The following is a 25,329-nucleotide window of genomic DNA, read 5'->3' as shown; positions in this document are numbered from 1 at the left end:
TATGATATTCCAGGTTTTCTTACTATCGCCTGATGCTGACTGGAGCTTATTTGTATAATAGTTACGTCTGGCATTTCTAACTGCTTGAGTTACTCTATTTCTGATACTTCGGTAAGCATCACCGAAAGTTATGGGTCTTTTTGCAAATTTCCTTTGGAGTTTGTGTTTTTCCTTTATCATTATCTTAATTTCGCTTGTGATATAGGGTTTGGAAATGGATACAGTTTTCACTGACTTAGTCTTGAGCGGGAAGCAATGAAGATGCTAGAGAAATTACAGGAGTTACAGCTGTTCACGTTAGGGTAATGTTTGCTCGGGTAAGGCAACGTCAGCACTGTAGATGAAGCCAGCGGCGATAACAGTCATAATCACTGGGGTCTGACTCTTGAAGGGTGTTGGAATCAGTTTGACCAGGCGAGTTGGCGATGGCATCTGTATCAGATGTCTGCGTCCATGAGAGAGCCTCTTCTGGGACGTTTATGTCGACCCACCATGCTGGCAAAAACTTGCCGGCTGAGGGACGATCGGGAAATCAAGAGCACCTATGGGCACGTCTGTCCCCTTATGTGGTCACGTCACGACTGAGAGAGGCTCATGTACACAGGGTGACCTTACAAAACATGAGGTCTGGTCAAAAACATGTCATCCACTAATCCACACACCACCACCACCGCAAACACAAGAGGAGCTTATAAGAAAGGGCGACGTAACTAGTCATGTTAAGTCGGGTAAAAAAATATATGAGACCCATTAATCTTCTATCCTACATCTACCTCAAATGCTTTCAAAGCATTTTTAATCTTGGACCACTGACAAATAAATTTGTGTAACATAATATCAATTTTGTACTGACCATCACCATGTTTTTGACCTGACCTCATGTTTTGTAAGGTCACCCTGTGTACATAAGCCTCTCTCAGTCCTTGTAATTCAGTTGTCTCTAAAGATGTCTTGAATAAAAACGAAAGCTAAGGTGCATCATTGTTTCCCTTTTCTCTGTGTGATTTTATCAAGATTTATCTAATCCACGTTTCCATTGTGGATCTACATGAAATATATATATATATATATATATATAACTTCTAATATACGGTATACATGTTCACAAACGCAAATTTAACATAATGTTACTGGTGTGTGCTTATGTGGACCGTAATAAAGCATACCCCTGCTAGCTCATTCTCTCGTGTAAATATTTCAGATGCATTCCCTCGCATTTTAATCAAGGAACAGTTGAGATTATCCCTCTTCGTGATTTATTAAGGCAGGTCGCTCACTGGTTGAGGAGATGTATGTTTACACTTGATGGTACGTTCAGAGTTAATATTTGAACACTGGTAGTTACTTAAGTTAGTTAGTGCATATATATATATATATATATATATATATATATATATATATATATATATATATATATATATATATATATATATATATATATATATATCCACGCACTAATTTAAGTATGAGTGTGCAAGTAGTTTAGGTAGATATATTAGTAGTTATGAAAACATGGAGATAGGTAGGTCACAGGAAAGGCAGAGAGGTAAATAATCAAGCTGGGGGGTTAGTCGATAATAAAATGTAATTAAAAGAATGAGTTAAGAAATGTAAATATAGAGAGTATACCAGATTGGGTGATTCTTAGGCTCATAGAAGAGTCATGAGAAAATAAAGTGTAAAGTTTCTACTTGCTGCTTATAGATATTTCTATTCTTACCACTCGTATTTTATTTTAATTTACCTCTTAATATAAATCTTGTGAAGTCAGAATATTACAGATGTTTGAGCAAGGTTGAAATTTTTGGAACTGCTGAGCGGTAGGTTGTGGGCAAAGTATTCACTTACTTGCTGAGGTCTGTAATGCTGTAATGAGAAGCTTGTTGCCTCGGGTTGTTTCAGTGATCCTAGAGCTCAACTCAGTGCAAAATTTTCAGCCCTGCTTTGCCCCAATGACTGTGAATTTCTGGGGCTGTTAAGCAAAGTATTTGCTTGTTCAATTGTTCATCATCACCATTCTTGGCACTTTTATTTATTAGGGTGGGTGTTCTGCAGTTTACTATATTACTATAAAGGAAGGTTGGTATAAATGTACATTTGTGTACATATGGCAGGGTCGCAATACTAAACTTATGAATGAATGGGTAGTAGTCTTTTGACGATGGAGCTGATTGGTAGACAAGTTCCTGTTCAGGGGCCGCATACTCAAAAGCATTTACGGGACTTGTTTATCCCCTAAGTGGAGTTACAGTCTCCGATCGGTATACTCAAAACAAATGTTTGTTAGTGGACTCCGTAAGTGAGTCCGTATTCGAGGCCGTAACTTACAGGACCTCCTTAGGTGCTGTAACATGCTCAACCCGGATATAATAAGTCGCTATTTCCCTATTGCATAAAAAGGATTAATAATGTATGACGTAATAAAGCTTGTTAGACTTGTTTTATCATCGAATAATGAAGAAACTGTTTTGTACATCAACGATATTACAGTTCTTTTTTTTAGTTAATTTTTTTTTTACAAGAAGAGGCTTGAGTGTGTTTATATTTGTCGCGGAATGGAAGAGACGCATCTTTTGTCTTCTTACAACTTTTCAAGTAATTTGTACCAAAATAGAAGATTCTTATATTCCACATTTACGTTACAAATATTTTTTATGACTGAGTAACTTGCAGATAGACCTTATTAATGTGGTACAGCTGTACAGTAGATATCCGTCACTAATGAAAGCCAAATACGAGGTCAAGTGAACATTTTTACCTCGACTCCCCCTTCTTGGTATGGCTAGGACCAAGTTATAACAAGCTAGTCTGCCAAGTATCCAAGAAGTTCCCATGACTCAAAGTTAAATAATACCTAACACAATCTAAGCTCATTAACCCGAATAAAAAGGGGGGTAAAAATTAACAGTGGTATAGCATTTTTTTTCTTAGAAAAATAATTATGTTCATAGGTTTTTTATCGGATACATTCAGTAGTGATTTCTTTCCTGCAAAATCAGTGAATGTATCTTACCCTAACAAAACCTCAAGCCCCTTGCAACAAATCACATTGACCAACTAAACCAGGATCATACACGCAGCAGAGGAAGCAATACCAAAAACAAACCCTACCAATAGACACCACAAAGACTACCGGTTCTACAATGACGAGGTCAGAGAACAGAATCACAGAATCAACACATTCAGAAGACATTTCCGACAGAACCCTTCCCCTGAGGGAGTGAAACTCTTGAGAGCTGCTGTCCAACATGCTCAGAAAATTAGGGAAGACAAATGGCTCGAGTGGTGTGCAACCTTTAATGCACACACCAGTCTGAGTGAACTCTGGAGAAAACTCAGGATAGCAACAGGAAAACTGCCCAGAACTCCAGCCACTACAACTCGCTTAGCAGAGCACTTTGCAGAACGCTTGTCATCAGCTCAATTACCTCCTGAAATAAGACTTCATCTACAGCAAGTACAACTGGAGAGAGAAGAAATGGTCAGACATGCAATTGAACAAACTGACACTACAGACTGTCTGTTTACTATAGAAGAAATCAGAAGGGCCAGGAAAACAAGCAGACACCGCCCCTGGCAGTGACAGTATAAACTATTCATTGCTCAGCAATGCAGGACTTGCTGGTGAACTTGCTCTTCTAACAGTTTTCAACGCATCATGGTCAGCAGGCAAACTCCCGTCAGGGCAAACATTGTTTCCATTCCGAAACCCAATGATCCCCAGAATTTCAGACCAATATCACTAACAGCATGCATCGGCAAAACCGCCGAAAGGATGGTCCTTACACGACTCCTCTGGAAAACTGGACCACTTCACCACAATATCTTTGGATTCACCAAAGGTGTCAGCACTGCACACAGTTTGGCCACTCTCCTGGGATCGATTGGTCAAAATAAGGCAATCGTAGTATTCCTTGATCTAGAGAAAGCATTTGAGCTGGCAAATGCACAGGCCATTGTAACCACTCTCGCTCGGAATGGCGTCAAGGGATGCCTACTGGCCGACTATCTCCAAAACAGAACAGCAAGAGTTACCTGTCAAGGACAAGTCTCAGATCACCAAAGACTGGGAAATGGCGCACCACAAGGAGGAGTTCTTTGTCCAACTCTCCAACATCCTCATGGAAAACGTGTGTCGGCTCCCCTTTCAAGAGGGTACCAAACTGCTATGCTATGCTGACGACTTAGCACTGATAGTAAAAGGCAGAAACCAAATCAGCAAAGTCCAAAGAGCACTAGACCTCATCAGTGAAGAATGTATGAGTCTCGGGCTCAAGACATCAATCCCAAAATCGAAAGCCATGAGAATTGGACACAATGAGCCGGTGACACAGCTGCAAATACAAGGTATTGCCCTACACTGGGTCGATGTATACAAATACCTGGGCATCTGGATTGACAAAGGCCTCAAATTTGACACTGAGATAAACTATCTAAGAGACCGAATGGGCAAGAGAGTCAACATGATGAGAGCCATGACAGGACCCAAGGTGGGTGCGGGACATTTAGTCCTAACAACGCTATATATACACGCCATTCGCTCATTAACAGACTATGCGACACCGGCTCTTAACACAGTGTCTGAGTGGCAGTGGGAGAAATTGGAGGTTGCCCAGAATAACGCTATGAGAGTCATTGTCAAAGCACCTATGTGGACAAATATTGAAAACTTACACATGGAGACAGGTCTCACATCTCTCCAAACCAGGACGGAACGATTAACAGCGTGCTTTGCAACAAAACTGATTACCAGGGCTCGGGAAAGTGACATCAAGAATGGACTCTTACGAGCACTGAACCTTAACAGAGATGTCTTTAACAAGAAAACATGGCTATTGTGCGCAGCTGACGCTGTAAATCGACTGGAATTGAAAGACACAATCCTCAGTAAAGAACCTGATACAATGAGTCCAGACTACAGCACCCAGCACCGTGGGAGTCCCCGCCAGCAGTCTTCAACATTCTACAAACTGGGACAAGATAGGCCGACTCTAACCCACATGAGCTCCGACGGGTAGCAGAGAGAAATATGAAGGCTCTAACACCACACAGTAGTACAGTGTATTACACAGACGGTTCCAAAGAGCCCACCAGTACGAAGGCAGGAGCAGCCTTCACCAAAGAAGGAGGTAACACGTCCTTTGGAGATCCTCAGATGGCTGTTCCACTTTGCAAGTTGAGCTAGCTGCCATACTTGGAGCCCTAAGACACGCTTCCATAAACAGTCAACAAGGCGTTGTAATACACACTGACTCACTATGTGCTATTGAAGCACTACAATGCAGAGAGCCTAGAGACAACATTCATCTCATAACATCCGTTGTTGGCCTACTGCAAGGGTTAAGACGACAAGACCGGCAAGTTATCATTAACTGGGTACCCAGTCATATCGGAATCCCAGGGAATGAACGAGCTGATGCTGCTGCCAAGGCTGCTGTAGGACAGCGAAACATTGAGATGAACATCCCGCCCAGTCAGGAGCAGATAAAGAAGACCACAATAACACGAACTGCCCAGTGGAAAATAGACAAACATAGAAGATTAACACCAGTATCACGATCGGCCAGGTGGTACTATCTGGTCACGAATTATGAGAGACCACCACTCATGAAGGATATAACAGGAAGGGAAGAAGCCAACTTCCACAGACTGAGACTGGGATAACCATGCATACCAAATATGGTATGATGACACTAGTGTTGCCATGCCACAGAGGAGTGGTATGGGCCAGTGTGTGTTGGGTAGTTCCCACAAAGTTAAGTTCCTCTCTGAGGAGATGTCATGTTTGGGGTTCACGATTCTTTAAGTCCCTCCCCTGTAACACTCAACATACACGCCACCAGTAAGCAGTCCAAACACACACACACAACACATTGGGATTTTTTATTATTTTAATTATAAATTCTGACAAAATATGTTGTAACATCCAACTTGTGGTTGTGACCGACGGCCATCACTTTACCAGCCTTGTTCACTAAACTATCAACTAAGTTATTGTTTATATCTCATATTTTGTACAATATTCCAACCTGTATAATGTCCAATGATAATTAATTCAGGTATTTATGTTTATTCGTGTTACCTTTTTCTTGTGGTCATTTGGGAGTACAGGTGTTACTGGGTTGATAAGAGAGACGGAGAACAACAGGACGAGTAGCAATAACTCCAATATATCATGTGAGGTGAGCGAGTATGTAGTATGGCCATCCTGGTCATTATGGGGATAATATGACCTTTCTTTTCGGCGACAAAGAAGAAGTAATTGAAAGACTAACATAATAATGGAAAATGAAATGCAAAAACAATGCATGAATCAACCGCCACACACTATAATTCCTAAGGGTTTGTTTCAACACTGAACCATTGTGTTATTTACCACGGACATGTGTGGCGGCGCCACTGTCCATGTGTGAAGAGGCTTCCTGGTGTACTGTATGATAATCATGACTTCCACTTATTTATTTCCTCGCATACGTTTTACTTTTAAAGTCTTATCATTCATATTGGTATTCTTCTATATAATAAGCATCTATTCGTATATTATCTATATTGCGTTTATATTTTATTGATATCTATTTATCACTATTGCCAAGCGAAATTACGTGTAGGAATCTTTTCAACCAATCAGCTCCATTGTTGCAAGCTACTAAGCTTTCTATTATTTGTTTACTCTAGTATTGCGACACTGCAACATGAACCCAAACTTCACTACAGAGGGTAAAGGAATACTTTGAGGCAACTGTACATGTAGTCTCACACCTGTTGGTTGATGTTCTCTTAGGCATATGTGAATACACCTTCACATGGTGGGTCAGATTAGTGTTAGAAAAATAAATATTTTTTTTATAATTACAAACAGTTTTTATAAATTCGAGTGGATTTATTTTGTCATAACTTGGAAGGAACATTAATAATGAAATTATTTAAATTCCTGTTTATGTTGGTACTAATGTTACTATGGTTACTTCAGAGTAGTCACCCATAGTAGAATACTAACATTAAGACAGCTAGAATGTAAGAAAAGAGTTTGGAAAGAGACGTTAGTTAGCGCACAGGAAGTGAAAAATGGAACAAGAAAGTAAAGGACAAGTTGAACACGAGTCCCATGCGCGTGGCGGGCCGTTAGGGGCTTTTGGATACAGCGCACTGACCACAACACCTTTGGTACAAAAAAGGCTGTGTGGCCGACGCTACACTCAAGCACCTTCATCAATAGTTATAAGTACAATAGGAGCAGAAATTAAAAGAGGGAGGATCAGATATAGTGCAATGGAAAAGAAAACATTTAAAAAAGGTAAGTAAAGCAGGCGATAGAGCTTTTAGCACTGGTGTAGGCGGCGTGGCCGAGTGAATGAATGTTAGAACTTTGCGGTAGACTGGAAAATCGGCTAAGTCCCAGAGGATTGGAAGAACTCTTATATACAGGCGAGGGAAGTAAGAATGAGTGTAAGAACTTCAAGAGTATTAATGTTCTGAATATTTTAAGTAAAGTATATAGCAGGATATTACCTGAAATGTAAGAAACGTTTCAGAATCCCTCACAAAGACAGATGATTAAGTGAATATTAAGGAAGGAAGATTACATTTGTTACCTTAGACTAAGAGAAATTATAAAAAAAAATAAAAGAGGATGACCCATTGAAGAACAAACTCTATACCCGGTTTATAATTTTTGTATCAATCCAGATATTATGGCGGTATTTTTCATGATTTACATTGTATCTACTCTGCTCTTCGGGTAAAGGCAATTTTCTGTAAGGTCGTATGTCATCGTTAGAAGGGTGCGTGAGGGACTGGAGGGCAAGGTGTCGGTGTAGAGTGTTATTTGGGAGGACCGCGCTACTGATACCTTGGTGGTGTTGGCTTGTGTAAGGTGACGAGGGTGGACAGGTCTGAAGCTTTGTTGTAAAAGGGTCATGTTATAGGAGAAGTCTTTAACAACGAGGGGATTGAAGGGGTGATAACGAATGATGAGAAAACCTGTATGTGTCTTTCCTATTGTTTGTGGTGTGTCTGCACACTGAGAAACTCAACAGACAAAAGTGTAACGTGTTAATTATCATGAAAGAAAATATGTGTAATTATTCTCATATATGTTTTTGCTATTATTAAGTCTGGCTTTAAATGTTAACAGGAAGAACGAAATAAGAAAACTAAAAGAAGACAAGCAATATCTAATATAATAAAGGGGTAGCTGGGAAAGGAAAATTGGAATGGAAAAAATAGAGAAGGTTATAGGAAGGCGGCTGAGGGAGTGAAGTAATATTGATGGGTGTGAAGTCTTGATTACAAAGACTTGTCTGTTCTGATTTAGGTTCAGTTAAATCGGATGAATAAAATTATTCTAACCTTAGTGATGTCACAGACTCACCAGGACTCGTATTATTGTCGTGATTTAAGGTAAATGATCCTAAAAATTGAAGTATTGTCGATATGACATTCACCATTGACCTTTTCTTTCGAGTTGTTGTGTTAAAACATTATTAGTCGTGCATTGTTTAGTATTATTAGGGCTACATCTTAGTGTTGCCTCGGCTGCCCTGCTGTGGCTAAGAATAGATGACTGGAGTACGAATTGACTGATGACATGTAATACAAAAATAAATTATTTTAAATAAGTTCACGAACATCAGACACGTTAAGTTAGATAGAGTGGTGTTGTATTTATGTTTAACCAATTTATTGCCCTGAGGTCGATGTTTATCACAGTGTTATTGGTTTATCTACAGGTCGTATTGAATTTTAAAGGAGACATAGCATTTATGGGAGACATCACATTAATGTAATGTCTCCGTTCAACTTGATGGCTCCCTTAAATGTAGTGTTTCCCTTAAATATAATGTCTCCCTTAAGGAGATAAGTCCAGTTTACTGCATTTAGGTATGCAATAAAAATTTTGGCCTAACTATTATCCTACGTGTAACTGGGGGGCGGGTATTGTCTGTCTGTCTGTCTCCAAATTAACTCGAGAACCGGTTTAGGATTTTGTAATAAACATTGGCAATTTTGATGAGCACGTGGCCAGGTTCACATGAAGAAATTTTGGTGCAAATTGCGCCAACATGATAAATTGTTGCCATGGTAATATTGACGGTTAAAGAAAATGATGACATAGGACACGGCGTCACTGTTGCGTTATTTACGCTGACACGCTATCTTTTCGCTGGCAGAATGAAGTTTAATTGATTATATAATGCTCGAAGAGTTTATTTACTTGTAGCGAGGACTAGTCCCAATAAATGAGAAGTAAAAAACTTCTCTGAAATGTTCTGTAAATACATAATATGTGTGTTCGTATGATGTTTGCTTTTCTCAAAAACATTGTTTGTGTCTTGCGTGTATGAACATACAGGTAGATCTCGCCTACCATAAATTCATCTCCGGTATAATATGCTATTTTGAAATATTAATATTGTTTAAAAGGTAAATATGGTGTAAGAGGCCACATGATAAAGGTAAACACAGGGAGGCTTAGGTCTGTGCCGCGGATTTGAGAGCATTAAGGGGAGCAGCGGCGCCAGGCGGGTTAAGGAGTATGAACGGGCGCGGGCCAACATTATCTGCCATTACCACAAACATTGGATTAAAATGTGATAATCTCTTGTTGTGGGAAAACTAAACACTACTATTTAAAGCTGTATTCCCCGGCTTTAAATGTACTTTTCCTACCTTTATGTATACAGTATATTATTTTCAGATATGTTGAATGAAAAAACGAGACATTAATTATTGTAATGAATAAGAATAGAGTGAAAATTACGAAACTATACTGCATGATCAGAAATTTTCTTTTTGGAAACAGTGGTTGTTTAATTCCATTTGTTTTAGCTCATCTGGTTTAGGACTAACAGGGACTTCAGGCAGGCGCGCCCGCCCGCTCGCGCGCGCGCGCGCGCGTGTGTGTGTGTGTGTGTGTGTGTGTGTGTGTGTGTGTGTGTGTGTGTGTGTGGTTCATGAAGTGGTACCACCTGAATTTTCCGACCCCCCAAAAGTTCAAAGGGCAACCCACTGCAGGCAAGACCATGGCCTCGATTTTCTGTGACATTAAAGGAATTCTGATAATGGTTTATCTGTCACATAAACCAATGATCACTAATGACTAGTATTCTGGTTTGTGCTGTCACTGGATAAGAATTACAGTGAAGGGTGACTAGGGGTGTGTTTCTGGCCCAGACTAGTCGCCAATCTACAAATCCCTACGACTATCGTTTCGAGCAACTATAATTTATTTCGAGTCCAGATGTCCTACCTCTAAGGACGCTTCTTTCTGAGTCTGAGATGAAGGGGACTATTGAGGGAATGTTTGAGGAGTACTCGGAAAGCTTTCTCCTGACTGGTCTAATGAGTTTAAACGACAGGTGAGGTAACGGTATGGAAGAAAGGGAGACAATATTGAAAAGTAAAGTATGAGTTTGGGCTCTGTATTTTCGGCATATAAACCGTGCGGGACATCAGACCTGTAGAACCTCCAGAGACCAACAGTATATAGGGTGTTTCAGGTCTTAGATGAGGTACATGTCATAATGGGCTAAATATGATTGATATTTATTTAGTATTATTTCTTGGAATGATAAATAATTAATAGCTGGAGTTGTCTGCCACAGGTCCGGTCCTCAGAACAAAAGATTCTCTCTCTCTCTCTACAAATAACAACATTCTCATAATAAACTTATTTTTAGTAGGCAATAACCATTCGTGGCTAATACTTTCTATTTTTTCTTTGGCAGGTAAGACAGAGGTGTGAGGACCGTGGGGTAAGGCGATAAGGAGGAGGATCTCACCGCGGCTTACTGATGATTAGGATGACGTTGGTGAAGATGTTTATGGTGATATGAAGAAAGTAGTGAAGATAGGGATGATGGAGGTTGACGGGGGTAATGGTGTTGACGGAGGTGTTGATGATGATGATGATGATGATGATGATGATGATGATGATGATGATGATGATGATGATGCAGAGATTGTCAAGAGGTGTTAGTGATACTGAAAATTTAAACAAATATATGTTATATTTACTAGATACGGGACACTGTAGTAGGTACTCGTATAAACGGCCACAACTCTCACTCTAGATGACGGTAGTGGGCAAGCGGTTAAAGCACCACTATGGTGATATTTAGATCAATTACTCGTGCAGCAATTTCAGAAAATTAAAATTTAAATTATGGTTCAGAATTAGTACATTCCCTTCACATCAATTAATCAGGTTTCACAGCCAGGATCCAAGTATTAACTTTTAACAACCATGAATTTTAGAAAATGAAGACGTCCACATAAATACCCATTCGCCTTAGTATTTATGTCATTATCATAATGGAGTTTTGTTCTGAGATAAATAAGTTAATGACAGATATACAGCGAGCACTTCACTCGCCTCTGTTACTCTCTATAATAGTTACTGAAGAGAACGTTATTTTCTGGCATCGTCTTTCCCACAATAACATAGGTGTCATCTTTCTTTTTACGGTGACGGAAGTTACCGTGGCTCACTTGACCTGCGCCTTAGGCTAAAGAGCACTTGAAGGTTTCCACTTCCTTAGGTTCATGACCACCACATAGAATTCTCAGTCTATGTGGAGACCCAAGAATATATCACTCAGTCAAGTTACCATCTTACTGCCATAGGGTTGGTGATAATGTCTTGCCATCCTCAACATTTCAAACTGTCTTTACCAATCTTCCCATTTTATGTCTCCAGGGACCCAACTTTTAATTTCTTTAATTTATTCCAGTCCTCGTTTTACCCTAACCCTTCTTCTCTCTGTTATATCCTTTATTATATCTAACATTATCTTCTCATCTCACATAATATGACAGAGGATCGTATTCTCCTTAACCTAGAAATGTTCAGTATTTATCTCAGTACAGCTTCTAATCTTGCTATTTCTTCATTTGTCTTCCCTGTCGCCAACTCTTCTTTAACAATCATCTGTTGCATCACATTTCGAAAGCCTCCATTTGGTGTCTGCCGAAAAGGGCTTTGCTTCTAGCCCGTACAATAGCATTAACTAAATGTATAGAGTGAAAGGTGCGTCGAGAGTGAAGAGAATGAACAGTGTAGATGTTAGAGGAAAGTGAAGGGTGAGAAACAAGTGAAGAGTGAGAGGAAAATAAAGATTGTGAGAAGTGTGTAGAGTATGAATGTGAGTGTAAGAGGAGAGTGTGAGAGGAAGAAAGTAGGAAAGTGAGAATGTGAACGGAGAGTTTAGTAGAAGACGGGAAAAAAACCCTGAATGAAATTGAAATGCAAAAAAATTTCATAAAAATAGATGTAATGAAGCATTTGATAAAAAATAGGGAATAAGTATAAAACAGCAATAACCAAGCGAGTGAAAGCGAAAGAACCACGTAAGGGACAATAAAGCGTCAATAAAGATGAAAATGGAATAAAAAAGGGGAAATGGTATAATGCGAGGGAGGAAAGAGAAAGAAGTAAATTATTCCGGAGAAAATGGAGGAGAAAAGATTTAAACTATTGATTAAGAACTTCAGGAACAAGTTACGATGGAGCTGGATTTGAACCGCCTGAAATGAATGGAACATCAAAGACCTTTATTCCCTGATTCTGAGGGTGATGTGGAGGTGCAGTCACGTATAGCTCACAGACATAACAGAAGGCAAATGTAATAGTGGTAATTTCCAGGTTATGACACGGAAAAGGAAGACTAGAAAGAAGAGAGAGAGAGAGAGAGAGAGAGAGAGAGAGAGAGAGAGAGAGAGACGCGCCCAGGAGTACTGGAGTATGGAAATGGTTGGCCGAGAGTGAGTGAAGTAAAGCAACCTACAGTGTTGGGGTAACGTGCACCAACTCTCCTCCTACAACATGTGCAAGTATAGTATGTATCAAGGTGGCCTATTTTTGTTTTCCTTACTCATTATTAACGTAAACTTAAGGTAAACGACTCCCCTCCCAAAGTGCTTACAATAGTAATAGTGAAAATTGTAAATATTAAGAAAGAATTGCAAAAAATAATGTGTCATACTAAATTACGTATTTATGATTGTGTTACTGGCCCGCCCACGGCACTGTGAGGTAGATTGGACTGTCTTGAAATATACTTATATGAATTTGGATGTAATGCAGTAAACTATATGGTGTCTCTGGGCTCTTAGTTTGCTCCTGTGTGTGTGTGTGTGTGTGTGTGTGTGTGTGTGTGTGTGTGTGTGTGATCGACTGTGTGGCGGCTTCTCATAAGGGGTAAGGAGGTTCGGCTCTACTTCGCTCTTATCTTTATAGTGTGGATCTTGAACTGTCATTACAAGAGAAAGGAGGGAGGGAGGGAGGGAGGGAGGGTGGGTAGGTCAGGGTGAAGCGGGAGGAGGAATGGTGAGGAAAGAAGATGAAATATAGGAAGCAATGGAAGGTGTCACGTAGAGATGGAAATGAGTAATAAAAAGAGACAGAAATAAATAAAAGTGAGAGAAGGAAGAAAAGAGGAGGTAAATTTTGTAGGAAAGTAGCAAAAAGAAAGATGGATGGATAATGTGGAAATGATAAACAGAGGAACAGAGTAAGTGGTATTATGGGAAGCCTGTGGATAGGATGTGAAAGATGAGATAAAAGATTGATAGCTGGAATGAGAAAGGGAAAGCAAATAAGGGAAATGAGTAGACGAAGAAGACAAGGAACTGGAAGAAAAGAACTAGTGCAAGAGAGTAAGTGTGTGCCAAGGAATGATGTTTGTTTGTTTTTGTTGTATACCAGCACCGTGTCAACTCTGTGGCTGTATTAAGGTTCTCCTCCTGTGCAACTATGATCTCGGTATTAGTTCAGACATTAGTCAGATTTTTCTTCACACAAATAATGAATACAGTAACTGAGGATTTTTTTTGGCTTATAGAGTAGATCAAAATTGTCACGCTGACCGACATAGTCATGATACCATTCACTGTGATATTTTTCTTTCTTCATCCCCCGTTGAGGTACACAGGCAGGGTGCCACGTCATCAAACCATGAATCTCCTCCTCCGGGAACCAGAAAGACTCATTTGTAAAATTTGGTTTGGTTCAGATTTTACAAGAAGTTATTGTTTAGCATTTAAAATTTGCAAATACCTCATAAAAGTTTTAGGCAACAAAAAATGTCCTAAACAATATTGAAGCTCAAGAACGTCAACATTGGTGGTCCAGTGTGTCCAGTTCCCTCTCCCCGTCCCGCCTGCTGAAATGGAATGGTCAAATCTGGCAGTCGAGGACTGATAGGTTTTCAGGGATATTTTCTGTGGAGCGGCTGAGCCGGGGACTTTTTGTGTCCCTTTGATTATTTGCTTCACAGGCTGATGTTGGTGAGCAGAGGGCATGTTGTACAGCTGTTAGGGTACATCTGTCCACATTTTGAAATTGAAGGAATAAAGGAATAAAGGTAAGATGCGAAGAATACTTTAGAGCGCTGCCTATTATAAAACTATATCAATTGTTATTAAGAACACTGACTAGTCATTTTAATATGAACACAGAGCTGTAGAAGTTAGATCGCTTTATTATAGAGATAAATGAACAGGTTATGACTATCCTAGTACATTAACCCTTTGCCTTACCTCAGATTACTTCACATGCACCTGTCTGGTTAAATTAGCTCTCACTAACTGTTTATATACCGTCTTGTGTTTTGTCTTGTCCCTTCTCTTGAAGATGAGAATATACGAGAATGCTTAGGACTTTTCATTGTGGTTCCCTACGTCTGTCTGGTGCTGTGCTGCGTCATTGATGTGAATCATTGTGAAAACGTTTGGCTCTTTTCGTGTTTCGTGCTTTTTGTTTTTTAAATTTACTTACTAATTCAAATATAAAATGAAAAAATTGGAACACGAGACAAACTAGAGGAGGATAATATACGGATCAGTTTCCATAGTTACAATAATATAGGTTAGTGACACACACACACACACACACACACACACACACACACATACATTTACAACCTCAGCTACTTATTGTCCTGTTACTCTAGGAGACGTAGAAATAAAACCTGGTCACAATTTTGACAGTAAACTCTGACAATAAAAGTTGACAATACCATAAAAGAATGTCTTTCATGTTACCCTTTAGTTCAGTGGGCAAGCACAAAAATGGATGCATTATGAACTTTTGAATAGAAGCACGTCGTTTGGCATAGTGATGCACCTTTGATAGTTGAATATTTTCCGATATACACAAAGAACCTTTTGTCCCATGCAGGAACCCACACGGTTCGTATGGTAACAGAGGCGGCTGCCAATTACCACGAATGACAACAGTAATTTCAACTTGGCCTGCCTCTGCTGGCCCAGGAACTTAACCTGAATTCCATCACAGAATACAGCAGACATGTTTCACCACATGACCTACCCCACTACCTAACACTGCCTAACTTTTAATTACACCTCTATACAAGTGCACGGCAAACTCGGCGAAATAAACACACACAAGCCCACAATTACGTGATTGAATTGCACAAATAGTAGTGCAGTTTGAGCATTACTCTCACAGGAAATGATAAAGCAAATTCCTCGTACACTGGCCCTCGTTACTATCACGTTTTTGTGTGTAGTGTGTGTGTGTGTGGGATTAGTCCCTGTACTAATGAAGGGTCAGTTGATGTTAAGGTATCATTATCACTGCTGAAATATTTAAGAGTTTGCCCGACTTTCTATTATGTTGGTGTACCATGATATAGCGTTTATTATTATTATTATTATTATTATTATTATTATTATTATTATTATTATTATTATTATTATTATTATTATGAGAATAATGCCAACCTGGCATCGTATCCCTTTCACAGTGCAAGTTTGATGCCTCAGACTTTTTTTTTGGGGGGCACCCCCCTACATCCTTGTGTAAGGTGAAGCGCAGAAGCGTTTACAGCGTCCAACAGGGAAGCATGCTAAGTTCATGCTTGCCTTTATGTCTCATGAGTTAAGGGCGCAGAAGCCTGAAGAGTCAAGGGCGTAGAAGCCTGAAGAGTCAGTGGTTTATGTCATCAAGTTATTGGAAGCTCCAACAACTCCCTGAATACGAATTCGCAACTTTCGACTTACAACAGGTACCTACTTTACTGCTAGGTGAACAGGGACTAATGGGGGCTAGGAAGTATGTGCAAACAACTTCCACCGGCCCGGGAATCGAACCCGTTTGCGAGGCAAGAACGGTACCGCTTCTACCACCGGTCCCCCTCCTCAGACCTGCCTGTGTGTTATGTGTGGCCAACGTTCAGGGTGGCTGCGTTATGGAGATAAAACACAGAATATTTCAAGAGTCCATCAAACACACATGGATGCTATCTAGTTTGTGAGGAGACGACTGTGGAGATGGTGTGTGTATGTGTGTGTGACTGTTCTGTGTCTGAGTACATGAACCTTATCTCCAGCCGTCTCCTGTCTTCTCGACCCTATCAACACTCTCTCCTCCCTTCACCACACCTCTCCCTCCTCCCATTCCACTCCCCCACGCATCCCCCCACTCCCCTCACACACAGACAACATCTTCTTGCATCTTTCCAACACAGATCCTCTTGCAAACCAGACACAACTTAGCTCTTCCTCCATTCCTTTGTACGCTCATGTCCGCTACCTTCCTCCCTTAAAAAAAGAAGACCCTTGAGATTCCTGTCTGCCAACACACATCGAATTCGCTTTTCTCTCCACATCTGTGTATATGGTGGTTCCCCCTTTTTATACGATATATATCTAGCCTTTCTGCCCGCTCCCTCTTGCCCTCCCACTCCTGCCCTCCCACCACTCCTGTCCTCCCCCTCCTGCTCTCCCCCACTTGCCCTTCCACTCTTGCCCTCCCTCTCTTGCCTTCCCCGTCTTGCCCTCCCTTCTTGCCCCCCCTCTCCCCCCTTGCCCTCCCCCCTCTTGCCCTTCCTTCTCTTTGCCCTCCCTCTCTTGCCTCCCTCTCTTGCCCTCCCACTCTTGCCCTTCCTCTTGCCTCCCTTTAACACGTACATCTCCAACCAACTTCGCGGCCACCGTAACCTCCCTTCCCCCCTCTCCCCAGCCTACCCCTCCCTCTGCTCCCCACTCCACCCTCCCTCTTCCCCTCACTCCATAATGCTGCCCCTCCTTCCTCTCTGTCCTCCCCCTCCCCCTTGTCTCTCTCCTCTTCTCCCCCCCAAAGCTCCCCTTTTCCTCCTCTCTCTAACACACACCTTTCCCTCTTCCCCCAACACCACCCACTTCCCAAAACATACCCCTCCCACTTCTTCCCACTCCTTAATACCTCCTCCCTCGTCCTCCAACACTTTCCTTCCTTCCCCTTTTGCTCCCCCTCCCCTTCCTTTCTCCAACCACCTCTCTCCCCCTTCTCTCTCCAACACACACAAACACCCCTCCTGTACTCCCTCTTCATGCAAATACCTCCCTCTCCTTCCCGACACACATGGCCATTCCCCCTCCCCCTTTCCCCCCCCCTCATCCCCTCATCCCACGAGACCAGAGCTGTATGAAAGCCTCCCTGTTCCTCATCCCCTGGGACAGTGGGGTCAGCGTGGGCCGCGGAGGATGGGGGTCCTGGGGTCACTTACAGGGGCTGATGGATGGTCGTCAAGAGTGACCAGGGTGTTCAGGTGACCAGGGTTATGTCTTCAGGCAAAGGGTGATAGGTGATGTTTGGAAATGGGGTGTAGAGAACGGGTGGGGGGTGTCTAGGAAGGGTGTCCAGTGGAAGGTGGGGTGGTGTCAGGGGAAGGGGATGGTGTCAGGGCTGATGGGGTAGTGTCTTGGGGGCAGAGAAGGGGTCAGGGAGGAGAGGAGGTGTCCAGGGGAGAGGATGTCCCGGGGGAAGGGGTATCCAGGGGGAGTGGTTTGCAGGAGGTGGGGGTGTTGGTCACGCCAGTATGGCGGCGAAGGTGGTGAGATACGCCATTGTTAGTGAGTTCCTTCGACCTTTTTGTTGTGTCTTGATGAATTGGGTGTTAGAGAAGGCGATAAAAATATTCTTAGCTGGTTTATGTTTGGCCTCCGGTGAAGAGAGACATTTGTGGAGCCTCGCGAGTTTGGTTCTGATACAGCACTTTGTTTAGCTCTCCTGTGATATTTTTAGAAGTTTATCATGAGTGAGGTACATTATGTTGGTCCCTCTTAAATCTTAGTCGTTGAAGGGCTTATTAAGACTTCACAAATGTCCCAATGTGACTGAATTTAACGCATTATTACTGATTGAGGTAAAATAAGGAATTTATGAATTATCTTGTTATTAGTTTTATCAATTAGCATTTTCCCAACGAAAATCATAATTCACTGTGTATTAACTCGGTAATACTAAAAAAATCGTTTCTCTTATAGACTTTTAATGAATAAATTTATCAGTGAAAAAAGAAAGAAAAGAACCATTGTGTAGTATTAATATGAATTAACCCATTTAATATCTCCATGAAGCTGCTGTAAGCATAATTATACATAATTAACTAACCTTTCCTTATTATCTTAATCTTGAGCAAATCGTGTTGATGGTGATGTGATTCGTGTGAACCGCTGGCCACAATGTCATGAGTGACCCCTTGTTGTCTGCCCGTGTGAGATTGTGTGATATTTGTGTCGGTAATTAGAGAACAACGACGCACACTTAGACGGCGCTTCTTGTTAATAGATAATTAGGAATATCCAGAAACTTTAGTAAAGTAGGAGGTATAAAAATGCAATGGTGGCTGTATTGGGTTATTAAAAGTACATTGTATCTAGGACGATAGTGGACTCCTCGTTCTCCTTCATGGCAGAAAATATCAAGGAGACGAATTACCTTCTTGTATGAAATAGAATACAAGCAAAAGAACTGTACACGTATCATGCATATTGATAAGAAATATATTGTACGACAGCAAAGTATCGTACAAGTTGCTGAAACTGATTATAGAACAATGTTGTATAAATTGTTTCATAATTGTTGTTCTTATTCAAGCCAATAATTATATAAAGCCCAAGTTGTTCTGTAGCTTTGAGTCTCAGGGGCAATGGAAATGAACGAATCTTAAAGAAAACCTAAAGGTAAGTAAAGAGATGGAAAGGGGGGTTAGGGAAGGGAGGAATGAACAAGAGACAGACAGGCAGAAAAGAGGAAATTAACGAAAGAAAGAAGTACACACAGAAAAGAGATGAATGAACGAAAGAGACTGAGGAGAAAAAGAGAGAGAGTAGAGGGGAGTGACTGAATTATTGACAGACAGACAGATAAACCGACAGAGAAAAAGGGAGTTTAAGTAAGAGACAAACAGACTAGACGGCAGTGAGAGAGAGAGATGGAGGAGAGACGTTGTGACGCTGTATCTTATCTGGCACAGAATTCTGAAGAGCAAACAATAACAAAATAATGTAAACATTGGATGTAAACATAATTTTGCATATATAAACAAGCGGATGACTCGGCGACGCTCCAGCCCCCGACCCTCACTATCTCCAGCCCTCAACCCTCACTCTCTCCAGCCCTTAACCCTCACTCTCTCCATCCCTTAACCCTACTATCTCCAGCCCTCAACCCTCACTCTCTCCAGCCCTCAACCCTCACTCTCCATCCTTTAACCCTACTATCTCCAGCCCTCAACCCCTACTCTCCAGCCCTAACCCCTACTCTCCATCCTTAACCTCACTCATCTCCAGCCCTCAACCCTCACTATCTCCAGCCCTTAACCCTACTATCTCCAGCCCTCAACCTCACTATCTCCAGCCCTTAACCCTACTATCTCCAGCCCTTAACCTCACTCTCTCTCCATCCCTTAACCCTCACATTCCAGCCCTCAACCCTCACTATCTCCAGCCCTTAACCCTACTATCCGCCCCTCAACCCTCACTCATCTCCAGCCCTTAACCCACTATCTCCAGCCCTAACCTCACTCTCTCCATCCCTTAACCCTCACTATCTCTCCAGCCCTTAACCCTACTATCTCCAGCCCTCAACCCTCACTCATCTCCAGCCCTCAACCTCACTCTCCAGCCCTTAACCCTACTATCTCCAGCCCTCAACCCTCACTTTCCAGCCCTCAACCCCACTCTCCATCCCTTAACCCTACCATCTCCAGCCCTCAACCTCACTCATCTCCAGCCCTCAACCTCACCTCCAGCCCCTAACCCTACTATCTCCAGCCCTCAACCCTCACTATCTCCAGCCCTCAACCCTCACTCTCTCCAGCCCTCAACCTCACTATCTCCAGCCCTCAACCTCACTCTCCATCCCTTAACCCTACTATCTCCAGCCTCAACCCTCTCTATCTCAGCCCTCAACCCTCACTCTCCATCCCTAACCCACTATCTCCAGCCCTCAACCCTCACTCTCTCCAGCCCTAACCTACCATCTCCAGCCCTCAACCCCTCACTATCTCCAGCCCTCAACCCTCACTCTCCACTTTAACCCTACTATTCCAGCCCTCAACCCTCACTCTCTCCAGCCCTCAACCCCACTCACATCTCCAGCCCTCAACCCTCACTTCCATCCCTTAACCCTACTATCTCCAGCCCTCAACCTCACTATCTCCAGCCCTCAACCTCACTTCTCCATCCCTTAACCCCACTATCTCCAGCCCTCAACCCTCACTATCTCCAGCCCTCAACCTCACTCTCTCCATCCCTTAACCCTACTTCTTCCAGCCCTCAACCCTCACTATCTCCAGCCCTCAACCTCACTCTCTACGCCCTCAACCCTCACTCTCCAGCCCTCAACCCTCACTATCTCCAGCCCTAACCCCTCACTCTCCATCCTTAACCCACCATCTCCCTCAACCCTCACTCTCCAGCCCTCAACCTCACTATCTCCAGCCTTAACCCCACTCTCCATCCCTAACCCCACTATTCCAGCCCTCAACCCTCACTCTCTCCAGCCTCAACCCTTACTATCTCCAGCCCTCAACCTCACTCTCTCCAGCCCTTAAACCTCACTCTCCAGCCCTAACCCTCACCATCTCCAGCCCCAACCTCACTATCTCCATCCTTAACCCCTACTATCTCCAGCCCTCAACCTCACTATTCTCCAGCCCTTAACCTCACTATTCCATCCTTTAACCCTACTATCTCCAGCCCTAACCTCACTCTCTCCATCCCTAACCTCACTCTCCATCCTTAACCCTACTATCTCCAGCCCTTAACCCTCACTATCTCCAGCCCTTAACCCTACTATCTCCATCCCTAACCTCACTCTCTCCAGCCCTCAACCTCACTATCTCCAGCCCCTTAACCTCACTCTCCATCCCTTTAACCCTCACTCTCCATCCCTTAACCCTCGCTCTCTCCATCCTTAACCTCACCATTCCCAGCCCTCAACCTCACTCTCCAGCCCTTAACCTCACTCTTCCATCCTTAACCCCTACTATCTCCAGCCCTAACCCTCACTATCTCCAGCCCTCAACCCTCACTCTCTCAGCCTCAACCTCACTATCTCCAGCCCTAACCTCACTATTCCATCCAACCCACTATTCTGCCTCAACCTCACTATCTCCAGCCCTTAACCCTCACTCATTCCATCCTTAAACCCTACTATTCTAGCCCTCAACCTCACTATCTCCAGCCCCTAACCCTCACTACTCCCATCCTTAACCCCTACTATCTCCAGCCCTAACCTCACTCTCTCCATCCCTTAACCCTCACTCTTCCATCCTTTAACCCCTACTATCTCCAGCCCTTAACCCTCACCATTCCAGCCCTCAACCCTCACTCATCTCCAGCCCTCAACCTCACTATTCCAGCCCTCAACCCCTACTATCTCCAGCCTCAACCTCACTCTTCTCAGCCCTTAACCCTCACTATCTCCAGCCCTCAACCCCACCTCCATCCTTAACCCTACTATCTCCAGCCCCTCAACCTCACTTCTCCAGCCCTAACCTCACTCTCCAGCCTCAACCTCACTATCTCCAGCCTCAACTCACTATCTCCAGCCCTAACCCCACTCTCCAGCCTCAACCCTCACCTCTCCATCCTTAACCCCTACTATCTCCAGCCCTAACCCTCACTCATCTCCAGCCCTAACCTCACTCCCTATCTCCAGCCCTCAACCTCACTATCTCCACCTTCACCCCTCACTTTCCAGCCTCAACCCTCACATTCTCCAACTTCGACCCCACCATTCCAGCCCTCAACCCTCACTCTCTTCCCAGCCCTTAACCCTCACTCTCCATCCCTTAACCCTCCACCTCCAGCCACATCCTCACTATCTCCAGCCTCAACCTCACTCTTCCCAGCCCTAACCCTCACTCTCTCCATCCCCTAACCCTCACTATCTCCAGCCCTTAACCCTCACTTCATTCCAACCTTCGACCCTCACTATCTCCAGCCCTTAACCTTCACTCCTCTCGACCCCATCCTCACTATTCCACCCCTCGACCCTCACTCTCTCCAGCCCTAACCCCTCACTATCTCCAGCCCTAACCTCACTATCTCCAGCCTTAACCTCACTATCTCCAACCTTCGACCCTCATTATCTCCAGCCCTTAACCTTCACTCCTCTCCACCCCTATCCTCACTCTCATCTCCAGCCCTCGACCTCACTCCCAGCCTCGACCTCACTATCTCCAGCCTCGACCTCACTATCTCCAACCCTCATTATCTCAGCCCTCAACCTTCACTATCCCAACCTTCTGACCTCATTATTCCAGCCTCAACCCTCACTATCTCCAACCTCAACCCTCATCATCTCCAGCAGCCCTCGACCCTCACTCATCTCCAACCCTCATTATCTCCAGCCCTCAACCTTCACCATCTCCAACCTGACCTCATTCCAGCCTCAACCCTCACTATTCCACCCTCAACCCTTCATCATCTCCAGCCTCAACCCTCACTTATCTCCAGCTCAACCCTCACTATCTCCAGCCTCGACCTCACCATTCTCAACCCTCTATCTCCAGCCTCAACCTCACTATTCTCCAACTCAACCCTCATCATTCCAGCCCTCGACCTCACTATCTCCAACCCCACATCTCCAGCCCTCAACCTTCACTTCATCTCCAACCTTCTGACCCTCATATTCCAGCCTCAACCCTCACTCATTCCAACCCTCAACCCTCACTTCATCTCCAGCCCTCAACCTCACTATCTCCAACCTCAACCTCACTATCTCCAACCCTCAACCCTCATCATCTCCAGCCTCACCTCACTATCTCCAACCTCAACCTCATTTCTCCGCCCTCAACCTCACTATCTCCAGCCTCAACCTCATTATCTCAGCCCTCAACCACCCATGACCGCCAGTTCCTCTTTCCCGTTCACCGTCGCCGACTATATAGTATTTTTCCTGATAGAACTATGACAGAGCAGAGCAGACGGTGCCCAGTAAGTGGCGTTGGACTTTCTTCATATTATGTTTATGGTTGGGTAGGTAGGTTAGGTAAATCTTTCGTATTGCGCTGAAGGTTAAAAGTAGTATGGTAGAAGTTCATTTCCATATTTGGATTTTAACAAGTTTCTAGGTTCGGTGGTAGACCCTAACTGCCAGCCACCTTCCTCCAATACCTTTCACCTTCACCTCGCGGCTGTGTCAGTGTTTACAGATAAACGACCGACGTAGTAACTGAGATTGACTGGAAATATTTCAGTCTTAATTGTGTCTTTCCTCTCAGCTTGTAGGAGGTGGAGGAGTGAAGTGGTAAGTTATGTGTGTACCGTCCTGCCTTGTTCATGTATGCTCGTACACTGTATTTTATATATTGATAGCTGGAGTACCCGGCGTTGCCTAGGTTTGTTGTTGATGATGAAAAGTTTACCAGAATTGGCGCAGCCACCATTTTTCTACAATTAGAGGAGCCCACACACAACTTCTCCCGTGACTTCACTCCTGCTGATCCACCACTCTGCGACCTACTGACCGAAGCACGATGCTTATCACCTGCATGCCAGCCAGATATTTTATTAATGATGTTATTTTGAAGGAATGTCCTTCCTTCCTTAGGCTTTAGTAAACCCCTTTGTATTACAATATTAAATTTATATGTGCTTGAGATTCCTGCCAGATGCTTCTGGTAACGTTGTACCGGGGTACCAAGTGACAGCACTGGGGTATCTTTTCCTATAATATGGAATAAACTGTTGAAATTGAACTAGAGGGGCTGCTCGTAGCCTATGTCGGTCTTTGGTCAAAATTATGTACGTGCAAAAAAGTAACCATCCCAAATTTCGGTTCTCTGTGTTAAAAACTGTGGTGAGTTCTTTCAGAAGAGTGGCAGTAAACTATTTTGGAAAAAAACTCTGTCTCAAATACAGTCCTATAGCTGTCACACACCTTGTGCTCCCTGGCAGTCTTCCCACCCGTTTATTTCCCCCGTTAATGCCGGGTCACACAGCAGTTCACCCCAAACAGTGTTGACGTAACTGTTTAATAGTTTTTCTTCATATAATTCATTTTTCATTTCAACATGAGCTTCATAAGAAAATCACTTATGCAACCAAATTTTTGGGTTAAACTGATGTCTGCTGCCTAAGATGGAAGATTACACCATATTTTGCAATTAGTTCTCCTTATTTAGACAATGGGGCCGACTTCTCCCCCATCTAGATATCCGTTAACAGTATAGGTGCTATATACAAAAGAACACCAAAGTTCAGCCTTCTATGTAAAAAACCGTGGCCATGCAGAACATAGATACAGAAAAATAGATGTGTTTTAATGAGGGGCTTCAACTGGCCAACCCCCTAAGATTCTATTTTCATGACATTTTCAGGGTGCATGCGCAGCTTTATTCCAAATTTCAGTTCATTAATATCTTCAATATTGTAATTGCGCAGAGACAAAGTACTAACACACACACACACACACACACACACACACACACACACACACACACACACACTCACTACTCACTACTCACTACCACTCGCTAACGCACGCACGCACGCACAAACACAGTTTATTTAGATGTATAATCTGGTTTTCAGGGGAAGGAAGAGTTTCACGAGTCGCCAGCACCAGACTTACGGCTACTGCCACTCACAGCTGCCGCCCCCAGGAACTACCCAAAGAATTTCTTGACATCCTAAACTAAGGATAATGTCTTTTGTTCCCGCGTCTGTTTCAAAACAAACATTTACACAGAATACTAATGAATATGTAATGTAAATGTAAGGAGTGAATACTGAACATTCAGAATATCATCACTTTTTTTAAGAAAATTTTGTTCGATCTCCTTTGTTACTTTTTTCACATCTGTGCAAACCGCTTGATGGTGTCTGTCGACTTTTCTGACATTGCAATGATGTTTGTAAAGAATCTAAGCTCACATGAAACACTTTTTTGCAACAATTGTCAATAAATCCTGATATGAGCTTTAGAATTTTCCACTGTGATTTGAGAAGTGCTGGGGAAGGGGGTGTCGTCGATTACAAACTATTAGAAAATGTTGTCCGCTTCATTACTCTCCGAAGAGATGTTGTTTC

At 42.9% G+C, this 25,329-nt stretch overlaps 1 protein-coding gene across 1 annotated transcript; it reads left to right on the top strand.

The window, feature by feature from the left end:
- The first annotated feature begins 425 nt into the window (after nucleotides 1-425).
- On the top strand, nucleotides 426-24,933 carry LOC121873113 (extensin-like). Its single transcript, XM_042376425.1, has 3 exons — nucleotides 426-552; nucleotides 22,392-23,185; nucleotides 24,832-24,933. Exons 1-3 carry the CDS (start codon nucleotides 426-428, stop codon nucleotides 24,931-24,933), a joined length of 1,023 nt encoding a protein of 340 aa, XP_042232359.1.
- The last annotated feature ends 396 nt before the right edge of the window (nucleotides 24,934-25,329 follow it).

The sequence above is a fragment of the Homarus americanus genome, unplaced genomic scaffold, assembly GCF_018991925.1.
Source record: "Homarus americanus isolate GMGI-L3 unplaced genomic scaffold, GMGI_Hamer_2.0 scaffold32929, whole genome shotgun sequence".
Taxonomy (NCBI): Eukaryota; Metazoa; Arthropoda; class Malacostraca; order Decapoda; family Nephropidae; genus Homarus; species Homarus americanus.
The sequence above is the reverse complement of the archived record's forward strand: the minus strand, read 5'-3'. Positions and strand labels throughout refer to the sequence as shown.